General features: G+C 36.5%; 1 protein-coding gene and 1 long non-coding RNA gene across 2 annotated transcripts in view; one reads left to right on the forward strand and one right to left on the reverse strand.

Annotated features, from left to right (window-relative positions):
* The window catches only part of LOC122813978, a 29,189-nt gene extending 26,916 nt beyond the window's left edge, over positions 1–2,273 (reverse strand). Inside the window, exon 1 of the long non-coding RNA XR_006366753.1 lies at positions 1,993–2,273. This is a non-coding gene — a long non-coding RNA (uncharacterized LOC122813978). The remainder of the gene's footprint in view (positions 1–1,992) is intronic.
* Positions 2,274–6,104: 3,831 nt separating this feature from the next.
* POU3F1 (POU class 3 homeobox 1) lies at positions 6,105–8,882 on the forward strand. Its single transcript, XM_044083486.1, has one exon. The coding sequence runs from the start codon at positions 6,130–6,132 to the stop codon at positions 7,258–7,260; it is 1,131 nt and encodes a 376-aa protein (XP_043939421.1). The 5' UTR covers positions 6,105–6,129; the 3' UTR covers positions 7,261–8,882.
* Positions 8,883–12,420: the final 3,538 nt, after the last annotated feature.

Below are 12,420 nucleotides of genomic sequence, written 5' to 3' on the forward strand. Positions count from 1 at the left end.
CTGAGGAATAGTCACAAAATAGTGTCACACATTTGAGTTTCAGACTTCATGTACCTGAGGCAATGTATATTAAACCTGTTATTATATCAACTTCCTAAGTTTACAAGAGCAGTATTTAACATCTATTCCTATTTGGTGATCTTTGCCGCCCCCCCCCCCCCCCCCTTTTTTTTGGCTTTGTCCAGAATCCAGATTGCTTTCACTAAGAGGTTGGAGGTAAGCCAGCATTCCGTAGTTGGAAGTGTGCGCACAAACAAGTGTTTGCTGAATCCAGAAAGCATTGCATGCAAAATTGGAGCAGGCTGTTTCTGTAAACTGATGGCCAGCCATTATTTAGATTACTTTTTACTGCGTTGTTCTTTCTTACAGCAGTAAACACAAAATATCACTAATCACTTCATATGCAGCTTTTAAAAACAAAGACTTTATATTTCATTAAAACGTTTCCAGTGATACTTGTAAAGAAAAAGACAAACTGGAACAAATCGGCAACAATGCCCCTCTGGTGCAGAAAGTTAAGCCCCCCTTCTCTCCATTGTATTTTAATAATCGTGGGGTTAGGTCTTGAACTCTGTACTGTAAGGGACGTAACCGAAGTCAGAATTCCATAGACTAAACCTTGCAGCTGAATAAATTGAACGACTAGTACACAATGACTTTACTTTTTGGGATGGCGTAACGCAGATGTAGCCTGGTGCAAAACTGCAGACTTTGATTTTAGCTTAAAAAACTTAAACAAGAGACTTTTCTCTTTCTGGTTGAACTCTGTTCAATATGGTCCCTGTGATCCCTTGAATACTTTCTCCATGGCAACCAACAGCATCCCTGTAAAAATGTCCCTTAGCCAGACAAGGCCATATTCTTTACAAAAGCCAGCATCTGGCCACTTTTAACCAACTTTACTGCTACTCTGTTTTCAGCACTAAGCTCCCCAGACAGCAACGTTCTAAAGTCTGCCAGATGGGTGAATGCACAGAGTTAGGATAACAGCTTCATAAAATATAATAAGATGGAACTGTGGTGTGAGCCTAAGATAAGTGCTAAGTAAATAAATAAATGCATACATACATACATACATACATACATACGTAAAAGTGCAAACCTATACAATGCCTTTGGAGCCCCAATCCATCTAATTTTTGGAAAAACAAGCCATGCTATCTCCAGCCTGGTTGGTTCAAGGCATATTTAATTTAAGTTGAGTCTAAATACCAAAGTCCTCGTAAAACCGACAAACCTGGTCCAGTGAAATTCATACTTCTTCAATGTTTTATGTAGTAAGATAGGAATATTCTTCCACATATTCAGATAGTGTCTTTTTAGCATGATGTATCTTTCCTAGCCATTATGTAAATATTTCTGATTAAAAATTAGTTAAAATAAGATAGACTTAACCAGGATTACGATTCCTCTGAATCTACAGCATCAATTATTTTCTCATAAGTTGATGAGTTTGCCTGCGATCATGACTCCCGTCGTCTTTGCTGATGAAACTTCCAAGCAAAATAAAAGGGAAAAAAATAGATTTTATAATACCGCACTAAAACCCGTAAGAGAGTGTGTGTGTGTGTGTGTGTGTGTGTGTGTGTGTGTGTGTGTGCGCAATTATTCTTAGAAAAAAAGGAAAGAAAAGAAGCCGATCCTTTTCAAACATTACTATACCAAATAGCAAGCGTTTTCATCTTGTTCATAAGTTAATGGAACCAAAGTCAAGGAAAACTTATTATGTGGAAATCAAAAGAGAAACAATAACTAAAAATATAGTGCATATGCTGTGTTTTAATCAGCCTGTCCTTTTGTTCCTAGCATGCCAATCATTTATCTACCCTGACTCCAGAACAGCAGAGGTGTTAGAAACGTCAGGACGTAGCTGACCTCTTTTGCTACCTTCCAAATAATAAAAGGTATAGCCCGATAAACTCAGAAATGTAGGATGATCTATCAAAAACGTCTGCCCCCATAGCCTGACCCCAAAGGATATGCAAAACTTACCAAACCCTCATGCCGGCAGCTAGAAGTTCAGTCCTGGATATCCACCACGTTTGTGACCCAGTGTTATGCTACAGAATTGAATAACGGTGGCATGTCCTTTCCAGTAGGCAATATGTCGGATCAAGACAGTAGCATTTTAAATAGCCTTATATTAGAAGAAAGAGAATCTGAGACCCCAGCCCAAACTGTACAGCCAACAGCACCCAGACACACACACACACACACACACACACACACACACACACACACACGCTCACTCTCACACTCCACTCCTGCTTCCCATCTGCTTTGCAATTCATAGAATGGGTAATTTGTCCTCACTGCAAAACGTGAACTGAAAAACAATCAGACCAAGCAGGAGTGAAACTAGGATCTGCATAAAAATCCTTGACAGACTGTACAACTACTACCAGCAGCAATATATTCCTATTTATTTGTCTACAGATACATTTGTATTATCGTGAAACCTATTCAATAAACCATCACTGTGGTCCTGCCTCTTGTGTTTGTTAGTTTATTTATTTGCTTACTTATTTGCTTATTATTTTCCATCTTGTGTTTTACGTGGAATAAGTACCTAAATCACAACCCCTTATTTCTAAGTATTGAAGTTCGGTTTACACCTGTATTTGTTTAAAGCGCTTGCTTATCAGGGCTAACATTTTAAGCTGCCTTATGCCTGAACTTCACCTTCAGAGTAACATATTACGGACAATAGTCATACTGATTTATAAGACGAGCTCACTGATAATTAGATTGCTGTTAAATGAACACCTCGTGTATATTAGTGTGAATGCGTGTATGCAAACTATTTGGTGAGGGGCAGTTACACTGATCCAAAACAGACTACTTTTATGCAGTACAAAAACATAACACAATTCATAAATATTAATGCCACCAATTATACAGAAAATACAGCACAATACTCTAGAAGAAAGTCTAGTAGTTCAGTATACTTCAGTAATGTAAAGTAATATTTATATTACCGAGGTGCAATAAGTAGCGAGACACCCAATGGAAACTGCGTAATTTGTGGGTTCCTTATGCTATAAGACAGAGAAAGGGTAGTGCCCACAGAGAATAAAGTAAACTGGTCTATGACAAATTAAATCTCACTTTGGAAGTGAACACAGGTTAGTTATAAATTACAGTAAGAACTCATAGGTAGTTAATGAGTCCTATGAAGATATTAGATGATAGGCGATTGAAGCTAATGTTCCAGCTAGTAACAGAGTGCTTGCACTTCACCTAAGCTTATAAACACAGTTAAGTTAACAGAAACCCTCACAATATACTTAGGGGAAGAGTGGGGGCACTTTCATTAACTTTTTATTACAGGAACCTGCGTGGTTTCGTTCAAGTTAATTTTCCAGTGTGAATACTAAAAATAAAGCCTTATTGTAAAGAATATAAATGAACATTTTTCTGGAAAACAAGAAACATAACTTCTCAGCTATCATACATTTGAGGTGTGGCACTCGAGTTAGCTCTCAGAAAGCACACATGAATGCAAGGAAAGGAAGTTTTTGCACATCACCCTTAAAATATGTCAGATGATACAATAAAAAGTTATTGAGCATTACCATGTTTGACTGCATGGTGCTTGAAAGTTTCATTTTCAAATGCAAGTCTTGTCTCAAATATTTTGCCCACTTGTCACAAACTCTGTCGTTCGTCTTGGTGAAAGGAAAATGAGAAGTGTGCTGTAAAGTCCTTTATAAAAAGGTAGGTGCTTAATTGTCTGTTAACTCATTCCACTTTCCTTCAGAATGAGAAGTTGAGAAACTCATTACATTAAAGCATATGAATCAGCTATTTATTTTTTACATTACCTCCTCAGTCCGTGGAAATAGCTTGATTGTCACTTTGTCACGGTGTGATAAATATATACATATATATATATATATATATATATATATATATATATATATGTGTGTGTGTGTGTGTGTGTGTGTGTGTGTGTGTGTGTGTGTGTGTGTGTGTTTCTTCGGCACCAAAAATACATTTACTGTCATCCAAACTATGGAAATATAGCAAAGCGAGAAACAGAAATGTAAATACCTAAGTGTGTGTGTATGTTTGTGGTAAGAGCTGCCTAGATGTTTCTTACAACAAGCAACAAACAATCCTGTTGTTTTGCTTTGTTTATAGCATCCCTGCGCCACACAAAACGCACATAGTGTAGCCAATAAACAGGCCAAATCCGTATGCGTTATTTACAGGTGCATTCACAAAATTTGTAAACGACATTTGTTTCTACTTATTATTTTGGTGAGTTGCAATAGTTGCGATTGAAGTAACATCTATACGGGACGGGCACACATGACCGAAACATTCTTGCATTCAGCATAATTTGGAACAGAAATTATATATCTATTTTATTGTAACAGTATCCCAGTATTAATACGAGGCGGAAACTCCAGGTCACACATTTCTCAGTACGACAGATGGTCACCTGATTGTAGTGTGGACAGACTGTGAAAATGAAATTAAATCTACATCTGAGATGAATAAGTAGTGAGCTATTGGTCACCTCCAGGGTGATGGCTTTTGAACTTTCCAGCCGTTGCCACCAAAATCCCGTGGGACACTGTTGCGTGACTATTAAGTTGTAGACCCTTGGTGAGTAAGAATCGGGGGGGGGGGGGCAGACACACGCACCTCGCTGTTTCTGTTTTAATTATTTTGATTTTGCTGCTTTCTGTTAAAACTGCAATATTTTGTGTAATATAAATTAGGTTCAACATGTTATTTAAAAAAATATTTTCTATAAAATTTGATATCCAAACTGCTCTTTCCAGCTCAATGTATATTAGTTGTGTGTGTGTGTGTGTGTATATATATATTACATACCTATTACACTGGCTGTCAGTGTGCTGTATATTGTATTTAATGACATCTTAAACAGCAGTGCCCCCATGTCTGTGGGAAACAGACGAGAGATAATGTTGTTTTACTCGACCACACGTACACATGAGACACACACACACACATACTGTCAAACAGACACACACATATATTGTCTCTCAGATACACACTATGTGTAGTTGTAAATGAGCTGGCATTTTATTCTGTTCGACTCTCGTTTTGCAACAAACTCTTCAAATAATACAACTGAAATATTCAAAATATGTGTTTAGTGTAATCTAACGATTGAGAATTGGATGTATTTGTCAAATATTTAATACTGCCAACAGTCCGTCACCAAAATTAGTAAATGTGCCATAAATAAATACGAATAATAATAATAATCGAATGAATGGAGAAAAGTTCTTGGGCAGTTATTTTTATTTTAAGTGAGTATGATGACTTTTGTATATATGTCTAAAGAAAGTTGAAAGCCATTTTATGATTATACCTTAATGAGTCAGTAAAACATAACTAAGTAAGCGAAAGTGCCAACTATTAACACAAGCGTTAGTGACCATCTTACGCCTGCTGCGCGTTTCCATTTATTCTGAGCGAGCTGCTGAGTGAGGTATGAGTAAGTAGGCTATGGAAAGGGAGGCGACTTTAATCAGCAATACCTGGGGGTTGGAACAGGTGAGCTCCTAGTGGGTTGCACATCTAGAATAAGCAGGGCTCACCCCAAGCACTGCAAGCAGTTTAGTTGTAATCTCCAGAAAGCAGCGATCAAGTGCATGTTTTTGTTCCAAGAACTGTCAAATTTCATCAGTTTGTCTCTCGATTTCAGTAGCACACAAATGACTTAAAGAGGGCCAAAGCGCTATCTCCTCCTGCCGTTCTCACCCCGGTTTCCTCTCTTCCAGTGCAATATAAGAACTTCTAACTCCCCCACGTGGTTATTTACAAAACCGCATGAATGAAATAAGGTCCGCCAATCAGAGCGATAGCTTTTTAGATTCATGGAGGAGAGGCCTGCCGTAAACCAACTACTGCAGACCAACCCCTGCACTGGGGAAACTGCATACGGACCAATCGGAAACGCCGCGTGTAGGACGCTTGGGAAGACGAAATCAACCTATTAATAAACTGAACGCATTTGCAATTAAATACAAAACGACCAGTTAGATTTTTGGGGGCGTGGTTGGATAACTCCGTCTGCTTTTGCAGGTTGAGCATTTTGGACTAAAGCTTAGAAATCTCAGAAGTCTAATCAGTTAAGAAGTGGGAGTCATGGCTACAACTGCTCAGTATCTCCCAAGGAATAATACTTTAGCCTCCAGTCCTTTAATGCATCCTGACTCGGACAGGATGCATCAGGGGACAACGTACAGAGAGGTGCAGAAAATGATGCATCACGATTATTTGACAGGACTGGCTGCAAACACTGGACACCCAATGAGTCTTTCTCATCACCAGTGGCTACCAACTGCGAGCAATGAATGGGCAACCACGACTCATCTCGGACAACAAGATCACACTAAACCCAATGTACAATCAAGCAGGGATGATCTGGGGAGCGGTTTTCATCACAGATCTCACCTCGTTCATCAACAGACTCAAAGCAGCCACCACGGAACATGGGCACAAAGTACGGCCCATCACCTGTCTCCCTTGTCGTCCACGTCTAATAGCCACCAGCCTTTGCTTTACTCTCAGACTGCTTATACAAATCTTAGTGGCATGTTAAGTCCGCAAGCCTCTTCTCTGCACCATAGCTTGAGAGACCCCTTAAATGAAGATACAGGCGGCGGTCATGACAGCAGGATTGAATCCCCCCAGCAGCATCTAAACCATCATCAGGACCACTCAGACGAGGATGCGCCGAGCTCTGATGACCTGGAACAGTTTGCTAAACAGTTTAAGCAGCGAAGGATCAAACTGGGGTTCACCCAAGCAGATGTTGGCTTGGCACTTGGTACTCTGTATGGCAACGTCTTTTCCCAGACAACTATTTGTAGGTTTGAAGCCCTACAACTCAGTTTCAAGAACATGTGCAAACTGAAACCTCTTTTAAACAAATGGCTGGAAGAGACCGATTCAACTACTGGGAGTCCTACCAACTTAGACAAGATAGCAGCCCAAGGAAGAAAAAGGAAGAAGAGAACATCAATCGAAGTTGGAGTCAAGGGGGCTTTAGAAAACCACTTCTTAAAGTGTCCCAAACCATCAGCCCACGAAATCACCTCACTTGCAGACAGTCTTCAGCTAGAAAAAGAAGTGGTAAGAGTGTGGTTTTGCAACAGAAGACAAAAGGAAAAAAGGATGACCCCAGCAGGGGTCCCCCATCCCCCAATGGAGGATGTATACTCACAACCTGATACCCCACCTCTTCATCATACATTACAGACTGCAGTGCAATGACTAATATCAATGCAGCTGTAAAAATGACACTGGGTTTACAAGAATCAAAATAAGAGTAAAAGAAAACAGGAAGGGATACTGACTGACAGTGACTGAAAATTGAATAGACCATCAATACCTGCCAGTTTTGGGAAGAACACCTATTTTCCCTTCACTGCTATGGTAAGATACATGAAAGTATAAATAAAAAAATGCATATTTCTTCAAAGTGTAAGGTAAAAAGACCTTGTTTATTTATTACCCCAAACTAAAAGCGGTTTAGTTGTTGAACTGAAGGGGCTATGTTGGTGCAGTTACTCGGGCATTTGGCCAAGTTTAAATATAATTCATTAATTTAAGGAGACAGACTTTCAGCCTGTGGACAATTCTTATTTATTCCACAAATAAACGCAAAGCCCTGAATTTGTAATTTATGTATAGGTGTATGTATTTTATGTTTACATTTTATGTGTAAAACCCGTGTAAATGCATTTTCACTAGAAAAGTAATGCCCAAAGGTTTTAGCCTGCATAAATCACAAATGGTCTTTAATATTGGATAGTAATGCATACGTTTTCGGGGCGAGGATACTGTTTTGTCACCCCCAAAATCTAGCATTTTATGGGCCTTGAGAAACGACAGTGACATGTTTCGAAACAAGTAATATTTTGAACATACTGTTTTTGTAAAACCCTATTGAATTTAATAGTACATATTTATGGGATTTCAAACAAAACCTATCTCAGGCACATGCCAAGTTAAAGATCCATACTGCATTCATTTTAACAGCCCCTAAGTTCTTAACTCTACTGTAATTTGTTCACCTACACTCGGTAAGTAGAGTAAACTATCAGGGTGTAAGTGCAGTCGCAAGCATAATTCCACTGGCTGTTTGGCTTCTTTTTAAATAGTAAAATACTCAGGTTTAAATATTACAATGCCCACATGTGTATTGGATTCCAACATATTATGGAGCTGGTAATTTGCCAAATACTTTTAAGATAAACTGTAATAAACACTAATGTGTTTTAATACCTCTACAGAAAGCTATATATGAGTAATTTAATTCAATGATCGTAACCGAGCTTAAAAGCTTATGAAGGGTACTGGTTAAAAACCAACATTATTTTAAGATTTGTTCTTTAAAACGTAATGGAGGTGGAGTTTTGACCAACTCTGCTATATAATGAACTTGAATGTTTGGCTTATAAAATAACTGGGAACGCTTGGCTACCTGAGCACTGAGTTATAGGTGATAATGTCAGTTTCAGTTAAGTTCCTCAGCTTTCTATTAATCTACTGTAAATATGTGAAATATGTATACATGTGCATTTGGATTTTCGAATGTATGTTTTTTGTTTTGTCTTTTGTTGTTTTTCTCGACACTTTTGTACACTTACTAATCCCGAGAGGATATTTTAATATTATTTCCTTATGGATATTGGCCCTTTATATTTATTTCCTAAATGTGTTTGAAGCTTTTTGTTTCTTTTAGCCATTTTAATATTTTTGTTGCAATGGATTTTAAACGTCATTCTTGTTTTAGTACATTTTTGTACCTTTATTGCAAATGTAGACTACGATGTCGCATTTATATTTATGTTATAGTAATATTTTATTACTTACATAAAACATAAACACAACAGCAAGCGTCCTGTCTTTTTTTGTAAGTAATTCATTTCTGGCTGTTTCTTTCTAATGAATCATGCATTGACATTTCTGATGTCTTGGTTTTACTTAATCATTGCTGCAAAAAGTCAGAATATAATATAAATAAACAAACAAATAAATAAGATTTGATTGTACCAATGAATGGGTAGATACATAATTAAAATGTGGACTTATGCAAATGTTAAATAGCGCCAGTATGATTCCACACTGTTTCAGAAACCAGACTAATGTTATAAAAGGCAATTATTACATAAGGTTTGAAATATTTTGAGAAAAAATGCTGCATAATTTAATATAATGGTCAACCAATCCGTTTCTTTTCTTGTCATTTATCAACTGTCGTCTATGAACTGCACAAATCACATTGCTGAATGTTGCTGTAAAAAAATTAAAGAACATGAAAAGTGAGGTACCTAATGATCATTCTGAAATGTGATTTCGTCCGGGACCTTTTTCATTATGAGACTAAGGGTAAAGTAGACTATTTCTTATTTGGGATAGCGATTATAATGTTTACAGATTACCATAATTAATTTGTTACTCTAGCTTGTGCATATCATCGCATGCAAACCTCACACTGTCCCTGATTTTGACTCACATTTAAACTATGTTTTTCTTAATCCCTCCTTAATCTGATGACTTTTGGAGAAAAGGTGGTGAATTGCACTTAATGAATATAACGACAATAATTAGAGTTATAAACTTATTTTGCTGCATAACATGTATATCAATTCACATTGTGTTGTTCTGTCAGTGTTTCAGTTTAATAGTACTAATATTTTAAGTGTTTCTGATTGCGCCTGAATATTTCTGGATTTGACCCTGATTTTGTTGAGATTTGTCCCTGGTGTGTTGTGAGCTATTGCTTCATAATGTGGGGTGAGTGTATTAGCAGGACTCATAAGTTTAAACTGTCCAGAATTGGACAGAATGCCCATATGCATGCCTCACATTTTGATCTGTTAAATTAATGTTTTCCCGGCAAATTATTGAGCATCATAGTCTCTAAATAATGAAATACATTTGAGTTTCATATTTCATATCCACCACAAAATGCATGCTAATGCAAAGCATATTATTCTAACAACTTTATAAGTTTATAAGTGCAACATGCAATATGTCACTGATTTTGGGCCTTTTGTCCCCTCATTATTTATGGCTTTGTTCAGAATTCGTGAGTTAAAATGTTGAGAGATAATGGACTGCAGTCTTTTTAGGTGCACTGAGTGGGGCGTGCTTATATTCTTAAATCTTTTTTTTTTTAATTATTATCATTTTTACAAATCGTTAAATTGCAGGAACAAAGAACTCATAACGAATTACATCATAAAAATCACAACCTCATTTCTACATAAAATCTTTAAATGTGCACTTCCAGGACAAGCCTCTGTTTTATGAATTTTGAGATGTTCGGTACTCAGGCAATCTGTACCTGCCCTGATATTGCAATGTAATGGGTTAACAGTTATTTGGACGAACGTGAAAGCTGGACATTTCTTACTGAAACGTTAGATTCTGAATAATATGCAACGATCTCAAACAATAAAAAATCGTCCATTCACTTTATTGCTTAAGTAAAAAGTCAGTGCTGATGAATTTTAATTGATTCTACTATATACCCAGGTTTAAGATGTTTGGGTATGTTATTGCACTGTTTTATTCAATATTTAGAGAGCAGTTAGAATTCGGTTCAACGATATTAGGATGCTGCAAAATTTTAACTTAATTTTCAGCACAGGACACAGCTACCCTTTGTCAGGACTGTCCTGAGAAAAGAACAGGTGGTAACGCCTGCCAATGTAGTGGCACAATGTTGGTAGACTCGTTGTGAATTCATTAGTTATTTCTACATGTTGAAAGAGACTTTATGGCATAATATGGTGCACCGAACCAACTTTTTATTGCCGACCTTTCTTTCTGCTTTATTATTTGAAGCAATACACACAATTCCACATTGAGATGATAAACTTCTAAACATCATTCACAGGGTATTTATCCAGTGCCTTTAAATTTGTGAAATCCTAACCATAGCAGCCAGAGGAGTTCGTTTTGCAGCCCCTCAAAATATAGAGAATGATAGTTTTTAACATTTATGATGCGTTTTATCAGTGAATTTGTACACATATAAAATCTTCAGTTTCGACTCTGACAAAGAGTTTCAGTGTCTTCCATTTGGAGTGTGTTTGCAAAACATTTCACTGATGACTACCATTATACATAATGCTTAATTTGTTCTTTTGCTAGGAATTGTGGGCGTTATGGGAATTCTACTATGCAGCTCAGTCCACATATAGGGCATTATTTGTGTTTAGAAAAATGATAAGCTATCAGATGCAAAAATATCCTTTGAGCAGGGATGTAAGGAACCAATAATTTCCTAATATGTATCTCCAGTTTAGGTAGATAAGAGCCCATATTTTTTGTGTGTGCTGAAAATATGAAGCAAAGAAGGTGCCCTAACAGCTGATGCTTTTATTTTGTATTTCTTTAGAGTAGGTTTCTGGAATATATATATTTTTTTAATGGTGATATATATATATATATATATATATATATATATATATATATATATATATATATATACACACACACACATATATATATATATATATATATATATATATATATATATATATATATATACATATATAGACAAGCCTTCCTAATAAGAACATAATTTGATGAGATTATAGTTTGTATAATCCCTGTAAATTCTTTAGGTTATATTGCTTTATGGTTTTGCAACTGATTTAGTTTGATTTCATTGCCTCACACTGAACACTGAAATATACAGTGTGACCAACATCATGTGCATCCCAACAACCATTTTACTTGACAAAGCTGCTTTTATAAGGAACCTAAAATAAAGCAAAATAGTCACATCACCACAGCATTTAAACTAGTTTAGCAGCTAAAATAGAACACGATTCTAGTTTCCTTCTTAAGACATCGTTTCTGTTTGCCAGTGTTGTTTGACATGTTTCACATTGCTCTCCAGTAATTTCCTGCATATCTTAGGAATACTAGTAAATTACTGATAAAAATAAGTATTTAAGGAGATATTTGAAGAATGCAAAGGTCACAAGAAAGACATATACACACACACAGAGGCAAGAAAAAAAATCAGTGCAGAAGTTAGTATGCTGATTGTAGTTGGTGTGTTAAATTCTTCACTGACATTTCAAGTAACATACATAGTATACCAAGTTTCTGTGCTTAACTTAGATGGAAAACTTTTGAAATGAATAAGATGTATGGTTGTTTTCTTTTAATAGGGGAACAGAAAACCACTTTAAGTATTTACATGCTAATGTTATTCTTCATTTTGGAAAATAAACATTTTGTCTAGGAGACTGAGTTAATAATTTTATGTGATGGTATTTATGTACTATTACTGCAAAGGTGCTGGTATCTCAGGTTAGCATAACAATTAAACTGGTTTATTTTCTTCAACAGGAACTCATTAAATGTCTTCTTCAATTAAGAAAGCATTTATCTTTCCTCAGTGTG

The sequence above is a fragment of the Protopterus annectens genome, chromosome 1.part1 (genome assembly GCF_019279795.1).
Source record: "Protopterus annectens isolate FY-2018-M chromosome 1.part1, PAN1.0, whole genome shotgun sequence".
Classification (NCBI taxonomy): Eukaryota; Metazoa; Chordata; order Ceratodontiformes; family Protopteridae; genus Protopterus; species Protopterus annectens.

Bases quoted from the DNA above. Each gene is read 5' to 3' on its own strand.
- POU3F1 (XM_044083486.1), top strand. From the start codon at position 6,130: ATGGCTACAACTGCTCAGTATCTCCCAAGGAATAATACTTTAGCCTCC.